This window comes from Entelurus aequoreus, linkage group LG03 (assembly GCF_033978785.1).
Source record: "Entelurus aequoreus isolate RoL-2023_Sb linkage group LG03, RoL_Eaeq_v1.1, whole genome shotgun sequence".
Classification (NCBI taxonomy): domain Eukaryota; kingdom Metazoa; phylum Chordata; class Actinopteri; order Syngnathiformes; family Syngnathidae; genus Entelurus; species Entelurus aequoreus.
In genome coordinates, this window is record NC_084733.1 from 53,883,717 (window position 1) to 53,907,607 (window position 23,891).

Sequence of the window (23,891 nt, forward strand, 5' to 3'; positions counted from 1 at the left end):
TACGGTTCAGTGTTTTTTCTTGTATAGTGTTTTCGTTTGTACCTCTTTGTCTCCCATTTATGAGCAACAGCATCCCTAAATATGATTACTAATCCATTTTACCCAAAGACAAAGGTTCATGTCGTTCATCCCTGTGATTTGATGCTACAAACAATTACTTCTTTATCCCTGAAGTAAAAAGGACAGGAAACATTTTAATAGTTTATGATACTGTACCTAGGGGGGAAATAAACAAATACCGGGACGTTGTATTCAGTCATGTGACTTTTAAACAAAAGTAAACAAAGTGGTAGGCCAAAACAACAAACATGGCTATTATGCAGAATGCAGTGTGAACTATCTGAGTACACCAGAGGCCGAGATCTTCCCCACTAAAAGCTGATACGAGCAAAAAATCTAACTATGCAATGCCATAAATCTATATACGTTATCAAAAAAGATGTGTCGAGTGAAATCAAGGATTATCCGTCAGTCGCGTTCCCAGACCTGGGGAACATCTGGTGCGCCAGACGTCATTGTACACAGCAAAACTGATGAAAACTTCAAAAAGCATGGAGGTCTATACCTTTTTTGTGTGTGGCTGGGTCAAACAAATTGGTATCAAGACTCTCTCGGATAAATATGCATAGTTTCTGCTCGAGTAAGGTTGCATTTCATGATTTAACTTTGCATCTATTAGTTTGTTGTTGTTGTTGCATGTGCCGTTTACTATTACGTGTGTCTTTATCAAAATAAAACTATGGATCTCAACATTGTGTATGTGCTGAAAGCTTCATTTATGATTGTTGCCTTTGGTAAAATCTTAACTCTTTTAGGTTTTGCTAACATTTCCTTTTTTTATTTAGACTGGCCGAGTTGGCGCTTTACAAGACACTTGTAGCAAAAATGTGTTTTAAGAACTCCGAAACAAGATAAAATAATATCAAGATAATACCTAAATGTTAAATACTAAACGTTAAAAGTATATCAAACAAACATTTAACAAATTGATCACTGCAAACTCATGCATTCTTCGACTCTGCTCCCTGGGTCTGGAGTGTGGGGCACTTTTCTCATCGTCTTTTGTAAAATTTTGACTTCTTTCGCCTTTCTTGATTACCTCTTGAGGGACTTTGAAGAAGCTTTTATCCTTTTCGCAATTTGAACAGTTCCAACAGCTTAAAACAATGCAAGCTTAGAGCATTTTTCTTTGAGAGAGACAAAATACCGCCCAGAACGCTATGACAACAGACTATCGCTGGCCCACCACTTCGAGCCTCGCATAGTTAATGAGCCGGACGTGACATCAGGTGAATACAACCTATTGAAGGTACAAAGTGTTATAAAAGTGACAGACTGAAGTTGAGGGCCTTGTTTGTGGCCCTTTCTGTGCTGTCTCTGTTGAAGTCAGCTGGAGTCACTCTCCACTAAATCTTGTGGGTCCTCACCGACATCCGCCTGATTGATAAACAACAGAACAATAGATTACACATGCAGCATATATGAGCGCAATGATTTTACAAATCAATTCATACAGTAAATGATGATTCAATAACCTAGGCAGTCAATGGCATATACAAAAGAATTAGAGCCTATTGCCAAAATAAAGGACAAATTCGGGCACCAGGTAAAAATGTGTTGTTCATTATTACAATTAAAATAATAATTGAATACAATATTTGCTTGCTGTTGTGATTTCAAGCCAGTTAGGTAGGATAATCAGGAAATTAGGTGGTTACAGTACAGATACAAAAAGGTCACACAAAAGGCACTGTGCTATAGAGTACCTTTGTAAAAACAGTCTGTTGGACTGATTATTGAAAAGATTAATGCGGCTTGTTTTAGTAACATGGACTAAAAACTAAACTCATCTATGAAGAGATTGATCTTTTTCACACAATAAAATAATATGTTAGACCAATGACATTGTGTTTCAAGGCAGATGCATCTACGTCCACAGTAAGTTACAGAAAACATTGAAAAAGACTGGAAGAAATCTATCCTGAGAGGCTAATGTTAGCACTTAACTAGTAAAACAACTATAGCCAGGGCAAGCACAGGAAACAAAAGACGTTATGGATCTAAATCTGTGTGCCAGCCTCCAAAAAGGGGATAAAATGTGAGTTTCCTCCTCCTCCAAAGCATAAGATAACTTTGCTGGTTGCTAAATAACCAGCTAGCATAGTAAACACTAAACCATGGTCTTAGCATTAGCAGCTTGCACTAGTGCCATGCATTCATTCGACAACAACAAACAATTACTTACAATGTCTGCTCTCAGGATGTCGACTGATGGGATGGCCGTACTCCAAGCACCTGTACTCCCAGTGGAGCTATTAAACTTTAAAAAAATGTTGAGAACTTTGGAGCGATGTCGCCGTGTTCGTGTTGTTGTTGTCCAAGCCAAGGATTCACTGCTTCGATCGGACCTATTTGTTTAGCTTATGTCCTTCTACTATGCAAGTGTGAGACATGATTTATAATCAAGCAATAAGTTTTACACACACAAAAGTGATTGAGCAAGTGACGCTCTAGTAGCTACATCACGTACAGAGCAGCTAGCTTAGCACGGCATTAGCAGTAGCAGGGTGAATGTCTCTGTTAGCAAGGAGATGTGTTACTACACTATAAAAATAGTTCCTTTTGTTTTAGCTCATATGTATGCTCAATGTAGCGACAGCTTGGATTATATGCAGGTAACGGCATCTAAATGGAGCATTTTTGGCGAATTATGTATGTTTTTTAGAGGAATTTACATGCATAATGGACTACTCCCATTAGCTGCATTGTTAGCCACATCTTGCAAGCGTTTTTTTAATGATTAGAATGCACAGCATATGTGTTCTTGTCCCAAATAAGGATTGTGGATGATGGGCAAAATTCCAAAAAAGTGCAGTTACCCTTTAAGTCTTGCAGAAGATAAACTGAACCTTGTTTTCAAGCCAGATCATACAAAAAAAACTCACGCTTTTCGAATGTGCATCAACTTGTGAAGCTGTTCTGCAATCAGATACAAAGACTCGCTCTCATTTAATTAGGCATGACTGCCTGTGTGCCCAAGTGTCAAATCCCAAAAGACATGGGCCCGGTGTCATCATACAAAGTTAATAAATAACACATATCAGACGCCCCTGGTGACAGGGATAGAAAATGTGCTGTAGTGCAGTTTAAATTTAGACGCGCGTCGGTAGAAGCTTGATACTGCGTTGCATTGCCAGGGCAGGAAGTCAACTACAGCCCACTGTGGAATGGACACCAACTTAGTAAGAGGTTGACAGTTATTTCAATGTAGAACTACAGAAGAGTGGAATGGTCCCTAACACGGCAACAGTACAAAAATCTAAAAAAAATTACAATCCCTAAATACTATCAAACAATAGAATTTTTAAATATAAATTATTTATGTACTTAAGTTGCATCACAAGAAACACAGCACTGCTGTTAGCATTCAAGTAGTCTTTTATTTTTTTACATTTTTAATCAGACTTTTTGTTTATGCGTATGAAAAAATGTAACTCATATGACATAACATGTACTACACAACTATGCATGAAGACACTTTGTGTTCAAATAATTTTTGAGTTTGTGGATAAAAAAAAAATGTGTTCCTGAAATATTAATTAAACTTGTTTTATGTGCTGGTATACATTATTTTACAGGACCTCAAATTCAAACTGCACTTTAATGTAATATATGCTACAGAGTTTGAGTTTTAAAAAACTCCACAATCTAGGTCACTGCTTGCCTTTTGCCAATGCATTGGTGAGAAGCACTGATGTATACAAGTAATTAAAGAATACAAAATACTAATTTACCATTTGAAAGTGTTTAGTAAATGTTAACTTGAAGTAAGCTCTTGTAGTATTCACTACACTACTGATACTTTGTTTACTGCAGAATGCTCTTTTTGATGACAAGCAAAATAAAAGAACTTCGAGAGAAAAATAAGTTGTTCATGTTACTCCGACAAAATGTACCAAAAAGGAAGCAAAACCGTGGCACTAAAATCTGTTACATGTACCGTTGCAACTCTAGAAAGCACAATTATATACAAAACCCAAAACCAGTGAAGTTGGCACGTTGTGTAAATCGTAAATAAAAACAAAATACATCCATCCATCTTCTTCCGCTTATCCGAGGTCGGGTCGCGAGGGCAGCAGCCTAAGCAGGGAAACCCAGACTTTCCTCTCCCCAGCCACTTCGTCCAGCTCCTCCCGGGGGATCCCGAGGCGTTCCCAGGCCAGCCGGGAGACATAGTCTTCCCAACGTGTCCTGGGTCTTCCCCGTGGCCGTTTGGACGTGCCCTAAACACCTCCCTAGGGAGGCGTTCGGGTGGCATCCTGACCAGATGCCCGAACCACCTCATCTGGCTCTTCTCGATGTGGAGGAGCAGCGGCTTTACTTTGAGCTCCCCCCGGATGGCAGAGCTTCTCACCCTATCTCTGAGGGAGAGCCCCGCCACCCAGCGGAGGAAACTCATTTCAGCCGCTTGTACCCGTGATCTTGTCCTTTCGGTCATAACCCAAAGCTCATGACCATAGGTGAGGATGGGAACGTAGATCGACCGGTAAATTGAGAGCTTTGCCTTCCGGCTCAGCTCCTTCTTCACCACAACGGATCGATACAGCGTCCGCATTACTGGAGACGCCGCACCGATCCACCTGTCGATCTCACGATCCACTCTTCCCTCACTCGTGAACAAGACTCCGAGGTACTTGAACTCCTCCACTCCTCCACAAAACAAAATACAATGATTTGCAAATCCTTTTCAACCTATATTCAATTGAGTAGACTGCAAAGACAAGATACTTAACGTTTGAACTGGAAAACATATTTTTTGCAAATATTAGCTCATTTGGAATTTGATGCCTAAAAAACATGTTTCAAAAAAGCTGGCACAAGTGGCAAAAAAGACTGAGAAAGTTGAGGAGTGCTCATCAAAACCTTATTTGAACATCCCACAGGTGAACAGGCTAATTGGGAACAGGTGGGTGCCATGATTGGGTATAAAAGCAGCTTCCATGAAATGCTCAGTCATTCCAAACAAGGATGGGGCGAGGGTCACCACTTTGTGAACAAATGCGTGGGCAAATTGTCGAACAGTTTATGAACAACATTTCTCAAGCTATTGCAAGGAATTTAGGGATTTCACCATCTACGGTTTGTTATATCATCAAAAGTTTTAGCGAATCTGGAGAAATCACTGCACGTAAGCGATGATCTTCGGTCCCTCAGGTGGTACTGCATCAAAAAACGACATCGGTGTGTAAAGATATCACCACATGGGCTCAGGAACACTTCAGAAAACCACTGTCGGTAACTACAGTTCGTTGCTACAGCTGTAAGTGCAAGTTAAAACTCTACTATGCAAAGCGAAAGCCATTTATCAACAACACCCAGAAACACCACCAGCTTCGCTGGGCCCGAGCTCATCCAAGATGAACTGATGCAAAGTGGAAAAGTGTTCTGAAGAGTCCACATTTCAAATTGTTTTTGGAAACTGTGGACGTCGTGTCCTCCGGAACAAAGAGGAAAAGAACCATCCGGCTTGTTCTAGGCGCAAACTTCAAAAGCCAGCATCTGTGATGGTATAGGGGTCTATTAGTGCCCAAGGTATGGGTAACTTGCACATCTGTGAAGGCGCAATTAATGCTGAAAGGTACATACAGGTTTTGGTGCAACATATGTTGCCATCCAAGCAACGTTATCATGGACGCCCCTGCTTATTTCAGCAAGACAATGCCAAGCCACGTGTTACAACAGCGTGGCTTCATAGTAAAAGAGTGTGGGGACTAAACTGGCCTGCCTGTAGTCCAGACCTGTCTCCCATTGAAAATGTGTGGCGCAATATGAAGCCTAAAATACGACAACAGAGACCCCGGACTGTTGAACAACTTAAGCTGTACATCCAGCAAGAATGGGAAAGAATTTCACCTGAAAAGCTTCAAAAATTGGTCTCCTCAGTTCTCAAACGTTTACGGAGTGTTGTTAAAAGGTAAGGTCATGTAACACAGTGGTAAAAATGCCCCGTGCCAACTTTTTTGCAATGTGTTGCTGCCATTCAATTATAAGTTAATGATTATTTGCAAAAACAAATTAAGTTTCTTAGTTCGAACATTAAGTATCTTGACTTTGCAGTCTATTCAATTGAATATAGGTCGAAAACGATTTGCAAATCATTGTATTTTGTTTTTATTTACGAATTACACAACGTGCCAACTTCACTGGTATTGGGTTTTGTATATGAACAAAATGACAGTTGTCAGCTGTTAGTAGGGCTGGGCGATATGGCCTTTTTTTAATATCTCGATATTTTTAGGCCATATCGCGATACACGATATATATCTCGATATTTTGCCTTAGCCTTGAATGAACACTTGATACATATAATCACAGCAGTTTGATGATTCTATGTGTCTACATTAAAACATTCTTGTTCATACAGCATTAATATATGCTCATTTTAAACTTTCATGCAGAGAGGGAAATCACAACTAAGTCAATTGACCAACACAGTATTTATTAAACAGTTATTAAGCAGTGGCACAAACATTCATGTAATTTCCAAAACAGAAAGTGCAAAATTGTCAGAGACATTTTAGGAAAAAAAACTATTAGTGCACTTTTCTGCATGATGTCACTAAGATGACATATAACAACACTAAATTAAAGTGCAGTTTTTGTACAGAACACCACTACAATAGTTTAAAACAAATAAAGTGCACTTTTGTGCATGATGTCACACAAGATATTTCAATAAGTGTCAAATAAAAATTAGCTGCATAAATCAAATTGTGTACGACTGTACGTCCTTCGCTATGTGGTAGGTTCCTGCGGACGTTGTCTCCTGTTGTTGACTATTTTTTTCATACGGTGTTGTAACTTATGGGTTATTTAGTTCATGTGTGATGATCATTCATAATTTGCATGCTTGATTAAATTGCTGATAAATTGATCTATTATTATTTACAGCTAAAAAGAGTTCAAGAGAATTTATTTGATTTATACATGTTTTTGATATTGATTATTTGAGAAACACTGACATTGAATTGAGTAGTTTTCTACTTCATAGACTAACAAAGGGTTAACTAAAATACTGCATGTTCCACAATTCATTGCGGCAAACCGGATGTTAAAAAGACCGGGAGCAGGTGCATTGTGGTTGTTGAGATTGAGGATTACAAGCCTTCGGGTGAATGAATGACAGATAACAAGATATAAGGATTGTTTTGTACTGTTTTGTATGCCATTTTTCAAAAATATAAAGTACAACTTCATTACACATTTTCGACGTCCTGTCCAATACTTTGATCGTAGTTAATCTACATACGGTGTTGATCTGGAAATGTTTGCCTTGGCATTTTGATGGTGTGGGCATGTGGCACCGAACGTAGATGTTGACATGCGGAGTAAGCACTCCTCATTCTCTAGCAGATGACTTTTCAAATGACGCTACATATTAGCAGTAATGCTACTTTTTGTAGCAATGCTTTTTCCCCACACTTGACAAATTACGGTTGTCTGTTCGACATATTCCCACTTGAAGTCAAACCACCGCCAGACGATGGACCCCCTGCTGTTTTTCTTGGGAATTAATTCTTCCTTCATTTGTTACCAGATTCGCACCTTCTTGCTCTCGTATTACCACTCGCACCACAGCTAACTTTAGCCATGCTGCTACCTCTCTGCTCTGCGAGGCCGTATACATATGTGATGTATGTAAGAAGGTGCGCTTGTTGTCTGTGAGAAGGACAGACAAGAAAGAGTGGGAAGAGCCTGTAGTGTAATACCTGCAGCTAAAAGAAACTGCGTGAGAACGTATACTCTAATATCACGATATAGTCATTTTCTATATCGCACAGAGACAAACCCGCGATATATCGAGTACATCGATATATCGCCCAGCCCTAGGTGTTAGCATATATTACCTCAAATCAAACATGACGGAAATGTAATAAACAGTATGGATGCAACGGGACATTCTGACATTAATAAAAATAAAAACAATTGTGATATTTATCGAGATCGAATGATATGAAAAAATTAATCGTGATAATTTGTTGGCCATATCGCCCAGCCCTATCTCTAATAACATAAAATATATAAAAATGCTAGAATTTACAAAGAAAACGTCACTTATAGAACTGTAAATTATCAATATCAACACGAAACGATGGAATGAAAGTTGAAAAATGCTTTGGCAGTGGTTTATATTTCAAGATGGCTGACTCACTCATTTTGCTGTCAATCGAAAAGGGATTCAGCCTCAAACAGATGATCCAATCATTGTGCGGAAGCCCGGCATGCTGGCCAGCCGAGGCAGAGCCTACTTCTCAATCACTTACAGAGACGCTGAGCGTCAATGGGCCAATGGGCAGGAAAAAGCCAAGTTTGTATCCATTCACTGTCAAGTTTCGCGGCATGGAAACAACCCACTCTATGCTCCCCCATTGAAGTTAAAAACGCTCAGCTTTAACACTGTTTAATAGGGCTCTGACTCTTTGGGCACCACACGATTCGATTTGATTGGATTCTTGGGAGTACCGATTCGATTTAGAATCGATTATTCATTCAAACAGATTCTTGATTCAAAATTACTACTTTTTTAATAACATTGAGTGCCAGTTTGATAATTAACTACATGACTTCATAAAATAGACAACTATGTTATATTACTTAAAAGAAAACTGTTTTTATTTTTGCTGCTTTTTTGCTTCTGTTACTTTCTCCTGCTGCTGCTGTTTGCCGTTCGAAGCTAAGTGCTGCCTTTCCATATCATCATCAGCCGTTGTCAGTCCACTGCTGGACGAAAGCCTCAGCATGTTTCTGCCATAGTGAACGATCTCTAGCTGCTCCCTGCCACTGCACTGTTCCCCAATATTTGTCTATTTCATCTCGCTATCTCACTCTTTGTCTTCCTCTATTTCTGCTCCCATCCATGGGTCTCCATGATGTCATTAGGGAAGTCCATCTATTATCTGTTCTCCTACTGATATGTCCAGCCCACTTCCACTTACTTAATTTGATAGTTCTCATAATGTCTTGTCTTTCCATATGTGTGCTTCTAATTGTTTTACAGCTTTCTTTATTCCTTCTCCAACACATTTAGTAGTCTTCTCGAACTTACAGAGCACCCACTCACTCATTGTTTCACCACTTCACTTTCTAGCTAGCTGCTAAGCTAGAGAAGCTAATCTAGTCCCAGTCCGAAGCTAATGCCTTCCGAAGACAGCAGGAGATCGACTCAGTGAAAGTAACCACGTGAGTACAGCTTCCTGTTCTTTGTGCACCTTACTCATGGATAGGTTGGCTCTATAGAGGACCGTGTCCGCCAGTTAGAGCAGAGTGACTTTGTAAGTTTAGACTAACCCTATTTGTAGCAGTTTTGAGCGGCCTACAAGCGCTGGTGAACCGGTTAAGACGCATAATAGTTAGCTCTTTAGTTAGTCCTACACCCCAGTGTGCCGGACAGCACACCTTAGTCATAGAGGACAGGCTAACCGCACTGTAAGTGTTAAATCTGTTGTAGCACCAAGCAAATAATCTCAAGATCCCCACCATATCAATTCATAGATGCGATCAAAATCATTTAAGGCGCACTATGCGAAATAAACGTAATGTTAATAATATCAGTACTACAGATACCATTAACAAGAATGATGCCCTGCGCAACACTATTGATAGTATAGCACAGCTTAAGTTAAAAAAGACCCCTAAAAGGGATACTCCCTGGTTCACAGAAGAAAGCAGAGCTCTTAAACTATCATGTAGAAAGCTGGAACGCAAATAGCGTGGGACGAAATCAATCATGGAGTGACAGTTTAATAACTTATAAACAAGCTCTTACCTTAGCTAAAACTAATTACTACTCTAATCTCTACCACCTCAATAAAAACGATCCTAAATATTTGTTTAATACAGTAAAATTGCTAACCTAACAAGGGACTTCTCCAAGTAGCTCCCCCCACTCGGCTGATGACTTTATGCAATTCTTTACTAAGAAAATGTATCTAATTCAAAATTAGATTAAAGATAACGCATCCCAGCTCCAACTGGGGTCTAATAACGCAGATAAGAATGTATGTACATGTTTACTTGACCCACTTTGTGGGAAACTTATCAAATAAGCTGTTGTAATATCACGACCATCAGTGCTAAATATTATTAACTTTCCTCTGGTAATGTTCCCCTAGCATTCAAAACAGCGGTTATTCATCCTTTGCTAAAAAAAAAAACCTAACCTCGATTCTGACCTCCTGGTCAACTACCGGCCATCGTCCCACCTTCACTTTATCTCAAACATCCTTGAAAACATTGTTGCACATCGGCTAAATGTACACCTAGCATCTAATATCAATCTCTGTAAAACCCTTCAGTGTGGTTTCAGGGCAAATCACTTTACTGAGACAGCCCTCGCAAAAGTAACTAATGATCTATTGCTAACTATGGATGCTAATGCATCATCCATGTCGCTGCTACTTGATCTCAGCGCTGCTTTCGATACAGTCGATCATAACATTCTTCTAGAACGTATCAAAACACGTATTGGTATGTCAGACTTAGCCTTTTTTTGGTTTAACTCCTATTTTACTGACAGGATGCAGTGCGTCTCCCATAACAATGTGACCTCGGAGTATGTTAAGGCAACATGCAGAGTTCCACAGGGTTCGGTTCTGCACTCTGCAGCATCTTATAAGCTGCCCCTAAAGCTGACCAACACACCAGATTGTAGTCAATTGTAATTAAACATAATTAATTCATGTAATTAAACAATGGATGTCCAGAAACCTTTTTCACCTTAACGCTAAGAAAACGGAAATTTTGATTATTGGTCCTGCTAGACACCGGCACTTATTAAATAACACCACCTTAATATTTGACAACAAAAAAATTATACAAAGGCGACTCAGTAATGAATCTCGGTATTATCTTTGACCCAACTCTCTCGTTTGAGCCACACATTAAATATTACTAAAACAGCCTTCTTCCTTCTCCGTAATATCGCTAAAATTCGTCAACAGTCTAGCTCCATCATATCTTGCGGATTGTATTGTACCATATGTCCCGGTCAGAAATCTGCGTTCAAAGAACTCCGGCTTATTAGTGATTCAGAAGACCAAAGAAAGTCTGCAGGCTCCAGTAGTCCAGAATGCCCTACCGATAGCATTTACAGATGATACCTCAGTATAAGCATTTAAGTCCCATCTTAAAACTCATATATACACCCTCGCCTTTAAATAGACACCTTTTTTAGACCAGTGCATCTGCCCTCTCTCTTTTCTGCTCTGCCCCCTCTTCTACATGGAGAGGTTCTCAGGTGGCCACAAAGCTCGCTGTTCCAAGTCTGGACCCGAGGTGGCCCACTCTTCTGTGCATCAGTTGGTGATGTCCCCTGCGCTGCTGGCTTGTCTACATGCAAGAGGACCCCTGCTGGCCTCACTATGGTCTGGACTCTCACATTATTAACCGTATCCACTCGGCATCCATTGGACCGGTCACCCAATGTTCCCATTGGGTTGAGTTTTTACTTGCCCTGATATGGGATCAGAGCCGAGGATGTCGTTGTGGTTTGTGCAGCCCTTTGAGACATTTGTGATTAAAGGCCTACTGAAACCCACTACTACCGACCACGCAGTCTGATAGTTTATATATCAATGATGAAATCTTAACATTATAACACATGCCAATACGGCCGGGTTAACTTATAAAGTGACATTTTAAATTTGCCGCTAAACTTCCGGTTCGAAACGCCTCTGAGGATGACGTATGCGTGTGACGTAGCCCGGCGAACACGGGTATGCCTTCCACATTGAAGCCGATACGAAAAAGCTCTGTTTTCATTTCATAATTCCACAGTATTCTGGACATCTGTGTTCGTGAATCTGTTTCAATCATGTTCATTGCATTATGGAGAAGGAAGCCGAGCAAGCAAAGAAGAAAGTTGTCGGTGCAAAATGGACGTATTTTTCGAACGTAGTCAGCCACAACAGTACACAGCCGGCGCTTCTTTGTTTACATTCCCGAAAGATGCAGTCAAGATGGAAGAACTCGGATAACAGAGACTCTAACCAGGAGGACTTTTGATTTGGATACACAGACGCCTGTAGAGAACTGGGACAACACAGACTCTTACCAGGATTACTTTGATTTGGATGACAAAGACGCAGACGTGCTACTGTGAGTATGCAGCTTTGGCTTTTTTTTGCGTATGTACGTAACTTTTTAAAAATATATAAGCTTTATGAACCTTGGGTTAGGTGAACGGTCTTTTGGGCTGAGTGATTGTGTGTGTTGATCATGTGTTTGAATTGTATTGGCGTGTTCTATGGAGCTAGGAGCTAGCAGAGGAGCTAGGAGCTAGCATAACACGTACCGTACCGTACGTGCGCGTCACGTAGGTAACTTTTTAAAAATATATAAGCTTTATGAACCTTGGGTTAGGTGAACGGTCTTTTGGGCTGAGTGATTGTGTGTGTTGATCATGTGTTTGAATTGTATTGGCGTGTTCTATGGAGCTAGGAGCTAGCAGAGGAGCTAGGAGCTAGCATAACACGTACCGTACCGTACGTGCGCGTCACGTAGGTAACTTTTTAAAAATATATAAGCTTTATGAACCTTGGGTTAGGTGAACGGTCTTTTGGGCTGAGTGATTGTGTGTGTTGATCAGGTGTTTGAATTGTATTGGCGTGTTCTATGGAGCTAGGAGCTAGCAGAGGAGCTAGGAGCTAGCATAACAAACACGCAGGTGTTATTATGCAGGATTAATTTGTGGCATATTAAATATAAGCCTGGTTGTGTTGTGGCTAATAGAGTATATATATGTCTTGTGTTTATTTACTGTTGTAGTCATTCCCAGCTGAATATCAGGTACCGTGAGTATGCAGCCTTGGCTGCTAAACATTCGATAACTTGACCGTATGTGCGCGTCACGTACGTAACTTTTTAAAAATATATAAGCTTTATGAACCTTGGGTTAGGTAAACGGTCTTTTGGGCTGAGTGATTGTGTGTGTTGATCAGGTGTTTGAATTGTATTGGCGTGTTCTATGGAGCTAGGAGCTAGCAGAGGAGCTAGGAGCTAGCATAACAAACACGCAGGTGTTTTTATGCAGGATTAATTTGTGGCATATTAAATATAAGCCTGGTTGTGTTGTGGCTAATAGAGTATATATATGTCTTGTGTTTATTTACTGTTGTAGTCATTCCCAGCTGAATATCAGGTCACCCCCGGCTCTCACAGCATCTTCCCTATCTGAATAGCTTCAACTCCCCACTAGTCCTTCACTTGCACTTTACTCATCCACAAATCTTTCATCCTCGCTCAAATTAATGGGGAAATTGTCGCTTTCTCGGTCCGAATCTCTCTCACTTCATGCGGCCATCATTGTAAACAATAGGGAACTTTGCGTATATGTTCAACGGACTACGTCACGCTACTTCTGGTAGGTGCAAGCCTTTTTTTTATCAGATACCAAAAGTTGCAATCTTTATCGTCGTTGTTCTATACTAAATCCTTTCAGCAAAAATATGGCAATATCGCGAAATGATCAAGTATGACACATAGAATAGATCTGCTATCCCCGTTTAAATAAAAAAAATTCATTTCAGTAGGCCTTTAAGGGCTATATAAATAAACTTTGATTGATTGATTTGTTTAATAAAATTGCACCCAAACATTTAATAAAATCAAATACAAATAAAGCAACATACGGAGCCCCTAAAGGGACATGGGAATTTATTTTTTTTTAGACATGTATCTCGTGGCCACGAGAAAGTATCTCGTGGCCACGAGATACTTTCTCGTGGCCACGAGAAACTTTCTCGTGGCCACGAGAAACTTTCTCGTGGCCACGAGAAAGCATTGGATGCGTGCTGATGGTTTAGTGTGTGTTAAAATGGCAGTTTAGGAGTTAATATGGCTGTATTTCCAGATAGGACTTTCCCCGATGTGTGTTGTGGCAAAATGTGAATGCTTGATTAGTAGGTGTGAGACAAACACTTTATCTTCCTGGTTATTGTAACGCTACGTGTTTGACATTATTTAAGACTTTATCATGCCCGGGAAAGGACAGTTTTCCTCTTCTGTGGCTGTGGGGGGTGGGCGTGGCTTGCGGACCTGCAGCGAAGCGGAGTGTGTCAGTTAGTCCGATGTTGATGTGATCAAACTTCTTTCTTGCTTGGAAGATACACACACAATTGTAACTGTTATTTCTTCCTGCACATAATAAATATGTACAACGTGTTTGGATGTATTCATTTATGTAAAATTGTCATTAAATGTAATATTGCCTGACAAAAAGTGATACGACGTACGTAATATTTTGATATTTACACATCGCATATTTACACACGCGCATCTGACTAGAATACCCTTATGTGCATTACATATATCAACATCAGCTACCTACTGTACTGTTTACTTGTTGAAATACCCTTTTTAGAGCAAATATCTACCCACATAATTTATATGTGTATATATAATATATATATATGTGTATGTATGTATATGCATATATATATATATATGTATGTATGTGTATCTATATATATATATGTATGTATGTGTATCTATATATATATATATATATATATATATATATATATATATATATATATATATATATATATATATATATATATGTATATATATATATGTATATATATGTATATATATATATATATATATATATATATATATATATATATATATATATATATATATATATATATATATATATATATATATATATATATACATATTATGTATAAGCATGTATATATATACTCTACCGTTTAAAAGTTTGGGGTCACATTGAAATGTCCTTATTTTTGAAGGAAAAGCACTGTACTTTTCAATGAAGATAACTTTCAACTAGTCTTAACTTTAAAGAAATACACTCTATACATTGCTAATGTGGTAAATGACTATTCTAGCTGCAAATGTCTGGTTTTTGGTGCAATATCTACATAGGTGTATAGAGGCCCATTTCCAGCAACTATCACTCCAGTGTTCTAATGGTACAATGTGTTTGCTCATTGGCTCAGAAGGCTAATTGATGATTAGAAAACCCTTGTGCAATCATGTTCACACATCTGAAAACACTTTAGCTCGTTACAGAAGCTACAAAACGGACCTTCCTTTGAGCAGATTGAGTTTCTGGAGCATCACATTTGTGGGGTCAATTAAACGCTCAAAATGGCCAGAAAAAGAGAACTTTCATCTGAAACTCGACAGTCTATTCTTGTTCTTAGAAATGAAGGCTATTCCACAAAATTGTTTGGGTGACCCCAAACTTTTGAACGGTAGTGTATATATATATATTATATTACTGTAACTTGTTCTTAAAAATAGTAGTTATTTTGTTTGTCAAATTTAGTGTTTGTGTGTATATATGTATACTGTATATATTTATGTGTGTTTCTTCCTATACAGTATACATGTATATGTGTGTGTGTGCGTGTATATACTGTATATATATATATATATATATATATATATATATATATATATATATATATATATATATATATATATATATATATATATATATATGCATATACATACATACACATATATATATATTACATATACACATATAAATTATGTGGGTAGATATTTGCTCTAAAAAGGGTATTTCAACAAGTAAACAGTACAGTAGGTACTTGATGTTGATATATGTAATGCACATAAGGGTATTCTAGTCAGATGCGCGTGTGTAAATATGCGATGTGTAAATATCAAAATATTACGTACGTCGTATCACTTTTTGTCAGGCAATATTACATTTAATGACAATTTTACATAAATGAATACATCCAAACACGTTGTACATATTTATTATGTGCAGGAAGAAATAACAGTTACAATTGTGTGTGTATCTTCCAAGCAAGAAAGAAGTTTGATCACATCAACATCGGACTAACTGACACACTCCGCTTCGCTGCAGGTCCGCAAGCCACGCCCACCCCCACCCCACAGCCACAGAAGAGGAAAACTGTCCTTTCCCGGGCATGATAAAGTCTTAAATAATGTCAAACACGTAGCGTTACAATAACCAGGAAGATAAAGTGTTTGTCTCACACCTACTAATCAAGCATTCACATTTTGCCACAACACACATGGGGGAAAGTCCTATCTGGAAATACAGCCATATTAACTCCTAAACTGCCATTTTAACACACACTAAACCATCAGCACGCATCCAATGCTTTCTCGTGGCCACGAGAAAGTTTCTCGTGGCCACGAGAAAGTTTCTCGTGGCCACGAGAAACTTTTTATAAAAAAAAAAAAAAAAAAATTTTTTTTTTTTTTTATAAAAAGTTTCTCGTGGCCACGAGAAAGTTTCTCGTGGCCACGAGATACTTTCTCGTGGCCACGAGATACATTTATAAAAAAAAAAAAATTCCCATGTCCCTTTAGGGGCTCCGTAGCAACAAGAGAAGTATTCAACACTTATCTTTTCTCAAATAAATCTGTACAGCAGATATGGGCAATTACAGTGGGTATGGAAAGTATTCGGATCCTTATACATTTTTCACTCTTTGTTTCATTGCAGCCATTTGTTAAAATCTAAAAAGTTAATTTTATTTCTCATTACTGTACCCTCAGCACCCCATCTTGACAGAAAAAAACAGAAATGTAGAATTTTTTGCACATTTACTAAAAAAACTAGACTGAAATATCTCATGATCATCATAAGTATCCAGACCCTTTGCTCAGTATTGAGTAGAAGCACCCTTTTGAGCTAGTACAGCCATGAGTCTTCTTGGGAATGATGCAAAAAAATGTTCACACCTGGATTTGGGGATCCTCTGCCATTCTTCCTGGGAGATACTCTTCAGTTCTGTCAGGTTGAATGGTGAACATTGGTGGACAGCCACTTTCAGGTCTCTCCAGAGATGCTCAATTGGCTGTGCCGGTCAAGAATGGTCACAGAGTTGTTCCAATGCCACTCTTTAGTTATTTTAGCATGTGTGCTTAGGGCAGGCCCGGGCAATTATTTTAACCCGGGGGCCACATTGAGAGAAACAAATGTGTCTCGGGGCCGGTGAGTAATGATATACTGTACACACATACAAAAAACGAACAATTTCAATCAGAGCTAATAGTAGGAAATCATTTCAATATGTTATTAATATTGTTACAACACTATAGTCCAGTAAAATTATTCCCAGAGTTTGTAAACATTAACAAAAAAAACAAAAAAAATGATTTTGAGAAAATGAAGATATCAATCATATACTACAACTTACCTTAAAATCGACACCACCAATTTACAGACTGATCTGCCCTTCCTCTTCTGCCTGTACGTGTTTTGTACTGACTGGACAATGCTGACACACCAACAGTTGTTATATAATCCTCTTTCTAGATTCTTATTATTTCTACTTGTTAATTTCCTGTTAATAACTGCTTACTTTCTGCTGCAAAGTTGTTCAATCTACATGTCTTAAAGTTTATAAAGCACTTATTTATTGGTCTTGTTTCCAGCTAGGTTATCTTAGCTATTAGCATGCCTGCTCCTGGCTTTCTCTCTGTGTGTAACCTGTTTAGTCTCGTCCTCCAGTGATAATAAAACTTGATAATGATACTTTAATACTAAAAAATGCTAATTATTTGCTGTACTGGGGGTTATTCTTATTGGTTTAGAGGAGCGTCTCCACACTGTATGCAGACACATAATTAGCTGCTAGCCGCTTGTCAGCCAGAGAGGCTTTGCGTTTGTGATCGGCATTAAAAGGCATTAATCTGCAATGGCCGATCATGTACTTTTTCACAAAGCCAAAGTGGCCCAAATCAGATTTTTTTTAGATCGGATTTTTTCCAGCTGACTGTTTACACTGCAAGTAAAATGTGATTTTTATCAGACTCCAGTGCATACGCGCAAAGGCCCCAATGTGGCCCAAATGTGGCCTCAACGTCACTTGCATGCGCACTTCGATAAAGTGAAAACAAAGGAAGTTGACCGGGAGGAAGTCGCTACTACAACAAAATAAAATAAAATTCACAACACCTTAAAAATGAGTAATGCCAAAAGATCAGTTTTATAGTACTTTGGAGTGTTAAGACTGGCAAAAAAAACCAGATCTGTGTCACTTGAGGGCAAAAAAAAATCAGATTTGGTGTGCAGTGTAAACGGCGCCAAAAATCGTCCGATACCAGCTGGTAGCCGACCGATAGGCACATCCCTAATGAAATCTGTTAGCTACTTATGTTGTGTACTAAACATCTCAGAGCATTCTGAAAATACATTGGTATAATGAGTATGTTGTTTGCAGTATGTTGTGTTTTTGTTTGCAGTGACGCTTGATTTGCACATAAATAAAAATAGTTCTTAACTAGTTGAATTTCAAAACATATTTGTCTTACTTTTCATGTTTTTAACTCGCTTTTTTTTTCTCTCCCACGTTATTCCTCTCGCCTAAAGTGTCTATTGCAATTACATGCACATGCGTCATTGCCAATTATGCATATTAGATGATGACATCATCATCTCCATCTAATTAGAAGGAAAAACACATGCAATAAAAAATCCTGCTTTTACAAGAAAATAATAAGGCCCAGCTCTTATTGTAGTTGTAGCTTGCACCAGTGTTAACTGCACCATGTCATACTGAGATTAGTTTGTAATATTGTGATGCAGTTTAAGGCAACCAACATTTCAGAAACAAACCCCACCCTGCTGGAGTGCACTTTACACCAAAAATACAACCACAATAATAAGCACATATAATATGTTAAGTCAACTACAAAGTTGACCTTGGCTACAAGTGCAAGAACTTAACAAAAATATGCTTCATTGCAGAATCTGTTTAAATTCTGCGTGCGTCCCTGTGTCCAAACTGAGGGCAACCTGATGACAAAGCAAGGCCACTTCTTGATGGTGCAGTCAATAAATAGTACAGGGGGTGGAAAAGATGCTCTTGTCAGGGGGCAACCATTACTGCACTGCACTGCTTACACAGACACATGTCCCTTTTAGTCAATTGAGCAGGTTTATAAACAGACGACAAGGTGAAATATTGAAAAGTGCCGACTACCCAGCTATTAGGTTTTGTGCCATGAGGCCTTTTCAATCAAAACATGGCAATGGTAAGGGCAACTTAGATACAGAGGTGCCTCAACTTAAGAGTGCTTAAGAGTGCCCCAACTAAAAGTGTTCTGAGATAAGAGCTGTTTCTCGGCTCATTGTTATGCTTTAAGTTGCTAGCAGAAATTTGAGTTATAAGCATCCCCGCTATAAGTTGGTGTAGCAAATGTCACAGTGAAGCCCATAAGATCCGCCCAAAACGCTTTTCTACCTTCAAGGTACGCAAAGCGCTTTGACAGTATTTCCACATTTACCCATTCACACACACATTCACACACTGATGGCGGGAGCTGCCATGCAAGGCGCTAACCAGCAGCCATCAGTGGCAAAGGGTGAAGTGTCTTGCCCAAGGACACAATGGACGTGACTAGGAAGGTAGAAGGTGGGAATTGAACCCCAGTAACCAACAACACTTCGATTGCTGGCACAGCCACTCTATCAACTTCGCCACGCCGTCCCTACTCACTAGCATTAGCTTATAGCTAGAGATTAACAGAACTCTTTTTTTCCAAGCACGAGAAGAGAAGATGTAGTGAATGACAGTCATTCAATTAAAAAAAATTTAAAAATCATAAACATGACAATGTGACGTCAACTTGGCGAAGCAATTCAAGCGTATCACTGCTAGTCTATTCTGCATCGTACTGAAGAAAAGCTGCTGCTGCTGATGTGTTTGACAGAAGCAACTGGAAGGAGATACCGTATAAGTCCACTCTCCAATGTAAATGCTGTACATTATTATTACATTATTTCATACAACAATATAAGAAGTGTGTGCTACATGCTATCGTACTGTTTTTGATACAAGTTCTTTTTTATTCTCAAAAATAGGGGGGTGATTGATCGATATATCAATAGATTGATTTCAATTCCCAAAGTTCAAGTATATTGTTCTGTGCTCGGCAAGTTTGCCTTCCAGAAGATAGCTATCGATCCAAGATTGTTTTGATCTTGGAATGATACTCAAAAAAGGAAACAATTGGATTTAAGAACAGCAGACTGAAGTTTAGCACTTTTAAGAATAGGGACATTAAAGGTTAATTCTATTCGTCAGTCTGTGGAGTCATCAAAACAAAAATGTCGGATCACCAAATTGGTCGCGAAAGGTCGTAACAAAGGCAAAACCCACAAGACAATATAATTTATTACAACACAAAAACTTTCAGCACGATTGCAAAAGCCACAACAAAGACAAATGTCATCCATCCATCCATTTTCTACCGCTTGTCCCTTTTGGGGTTGCGGGGGGTACTGGAGCCTATCCCAGCTGCACTCGGGCGGAAGGCGGGGTACACCCTGGACAAATCGCCACCTAATAGCAGGGCCAACACAGATAGACAGACAACATACACACACTAGGTCCAATTTAGTGTTGCCAATCAACCAATCACCAGGTGCATGTCTTTGGAGGTAAGAAGGAAGCTGGAGTACCCGGAGGGAACCCATGTAGTCACGGGGAGAACATGCAAACCCCACACAGAAAGATCAAGCCCAGGACCTTGTTATTGTGAGACACACGCACTAACCCCTTTACCACCGTACAGACAAATGTCAGAACACAATAATATAAAGCCGCAAGATAACTATAAGATACAAAAGATGCAACCGGCACAACCGAAGTGACAGCAAGGGACCGACTTCCAGAACACAAGGAGAAGTAATTTAATCAGAAAATAAATAAAAACAAGAGATGGATTAAGGAGGCTATGGAAATTAAGGAGCGAGGAGCAAACACCATCAGCAGGGATGAGGGGGCATACATACAGTCGTGGTCAAAAGCTTACATACACTTGTAAAGAACATAATGTAATTGCTGTCTTGAGTTTCCAATAATTTCTACAACTCTTATTTTTTGTGATAAAGTGATGGGAGCACATACTTGTTTGTCACAAAAAACATTCATGAAGTTTGGTTGTTTTATTAATTTATTATGGGTCTACTGAAAATGTGACCAAATCTGCTGGGTCAAAAGTATACATACTGCAATGTTATACTTGGTTACATGTCTCTTGGCAAGTTTCAATACAATAAGGCGCTTTTGATAGCCATCCACAAGCTTCTGGCAAGCTTGTGGTTGAATTTTTGACCACTCCTCTTGACATTGGTGCAGTTCAGCTAAATTTGTTGGTTTTCTGACATGGACTTGTTTCTTCAGCATTGTCCACATTTTCTCAATGGGGTTTAAGCCAAGACTTTGGGAAGGTCATTCTAAAACCTTAATTTTAGCCTCATTTAGCCATTCCTTTCCCACTTTTGACGTGTGTTTGGGGTCATTGTCCTGTTGAAACACCCAACTGCACCCAAGACCCAACTTCCGGGCTGATGATTTTAGGTTGTACTGAAGAATTTGGAGGTCATCCTCCTTTTTCATTGTCCGATTTACTCTCAGTAAAGCACCAGTTCCATTGGCAGCAAAACAGTCCCAGAGCATAATACTACCACCACCATGCTTGACGGTAGGAATTGTGTTCCTGGAGTTATAGATCTCACCTTTTCCCCTCCAAACATATTGCTGGGTATTGTGGCCAAACAGCTCAATTTGTGTTTCATCTGACCACAGAACTTTCCTCCAGAAGGTCTTATCTTTTTCCATTTGATCAGTAGCAAACTTTAGACGAGCCTTAAGGTGTCGCATCTGGAGCAAGGGCTTCCTTCTTGCATGGTAGACCCTCTCAGTCCATGGCGATGCAAAACACGCTTGACTGTGGACACTGACACCTGTGTTCCAGCAGCTTCCAATGCATTGCAGACTTGCTTTTTGGTGGTTCTCAGTTGACTATTGATCATCCTGACCAAATTTCTCTCAGCAGCAGGTGATAGCTAGCTTTTTCTTCCTGATCGTGGCAGTGACAAAACAGTGCCACACACTTTATACTTATATACTTTATACTTATACTTATACATTGTCTGCACAGTTGCTCTTGGGACCTGAAGCTGCTTTGAAATGGCTCCAAGTGACTTTCCTGACTTGTTCAAGTCAATGATTAGTTTTTTCAGATCTGTACTGAGTTTCTTTGACTTTCCCATTGTCGCATTTGTAACCGAGTCTAATGACTGCATCACATGAGCCCTATTTAAATGGGCTCAGAGAAGTCAACAGGTGTCGTCAATCATAATCACTCACATGGAGTTAAGAGGCCATGCCATGAAGCTAATTTGATTTGATTGTAACTTTTCTACATCACCAAAATTGATAATGTATGTTGCTGTATGTATACTTTTGACCCAGCAAATGTGGTCACATTTTCAGTAGACCCATAATAAATTCATAAAAGAACCAAACTTCATGAATGTTTTTTGTGACAAACAAGTATGTGCTCCAATCACACTATCACAAAAAATAAGAGTTGTAGAAATTATTGAAAACTCAAGACAGCCATGACATTATGTCCTTCACAAGTGTATGTAAACTTTTGACCACAACTGTAGGAATGATGTTCGTCAAGGCGTAGAACAGAATACAGATATGGTCAGAACTTTATTCAGCAGTTAAATCTACTATTAAAATGTTGGAAACTGTACTTTTATTGAAAATTGCTTGAATATTATAAATGTGAGAAGAAAATGTTTACTCTTGTTAATTCAACCTAAAATGTTGGTTGCACTTCATTCAAATAAGATGTGAATGCATTGGCCATTATTTGTTGTTTAGTTGCTTGTATGTATCCATAATTCATTTATACCTACTTCCCTTACAAGAAATATCATAAATATAGGATACTTCACCTGCAGTGTCCAGTATCCAGTATTTATTTCACTGTAACATTGTTTGATTTTTTTTTGCTAAAAAGTTACTGAATCGATTTCAACTCACTGAATTGTTTCGTATCGTTTTGTTCTAAGAAAATTAGATTGTCCCTGAATCGTATCAGCAACCACAATTATCCAAACTAATGGTTGTTAAAACGAATCACTACATCCCTACTTAAAAGGCATGCTACATACAAGTGTGCTGTTTTGGGGCAAGCATTGATTAAATGTATTTGTATTTATATCAATGAGAAACGATTTGAGATAAAAGTGACTTTAATTAAGAGCTCAGTCGCAAAACCAGCTAACACATTTAGGTACTAACTACTGTATTATGACTTTAACACATTTATACTACTTTCCATCATTCACAAAAAAACATTTTTTTAACATTACTTTTATAGTGATCAGTATGAAATTGCATATCAATAAATTTGATTATCATGCAAATGTTTTCAAAACAATGAAATGCTCAGAAAGTTTTTGCAGTGCATTTGTAGAATAGCGTGAGAACCCATAACAATGTCACTCTCTGTGTAGTGAATCTATAGAAAATAATAGTTTCACGTATTGAATTAAATACTGCAATGGGTGAACTTTTTAGAGATGTTTAACTGTATTTATCTATCCATCGTGTTGTCATTCAACTTTACCATGACTGTGACGGTGGCTAAAAAGTTCCTTGCTCATCGACTAGATATCATAAATAACACAATTCCACACAGTCTGTGGATTTATCGACTGTTTTAAACGATGTTTGATGGCCAACATTTGAACAGCCAACATGCTAAAACATTAGAGAGGAGTAGTAAGCTTGTACTCACAACGTGTGTCCACAGACATTCACCATCAGTTTCAGCGAAGGGTTTCTGTATTTTGTTGTTTTGCACCTCGGACACCCTTGGTCGTCCATTGTTTGTCTCTTTCAGCAATACAAATGTGGAACCTGGACAGAAATAATAACAACTTGAAGGTTTCTCGTTTACATTTCCGGCGGCGATCTCTTGTGTTTCATTGCACTTGGTCCGGCTGGAAACGCAAGTGATTAGGTTCCGCTTTCATAACGAGAATG

At 38.8% G+C, this 23,891-nt stretch overlaps 1 protein-coding gene across 2 annotated transcripts in view; it reads right to left on the bottom strand.

Annotated features, from left to right (window-relative positions):
- The window catches only part of mnat1 (MNAT1 component of CDK activating kinase), a 140,644-nt gene extending 116,782 nt beyond the window's left edge, over positions 1-23,862 (bottom strand). Inside the window, exon 1 of one of the 2 annotated variants that reach the window (XM_062042161.1) lies at positions 23,644-23,859. In XM_062042161.1, coding sequence (XP_061898145.1) covers positions 23,644-23,732 — 89 coding nt within the window. In that variant the 5' untranslated portion in view covers positions 23,733-23,859. Of the gene's footprint in view, positions 1-23,643 lie in introns of both variants that reach the window. The other variant, XM_062042160.1, reaches the window with a different exon arrangement.
- Between the last annotated feature and the right edge of the window lie 29 nt (positions 23,863-23,891).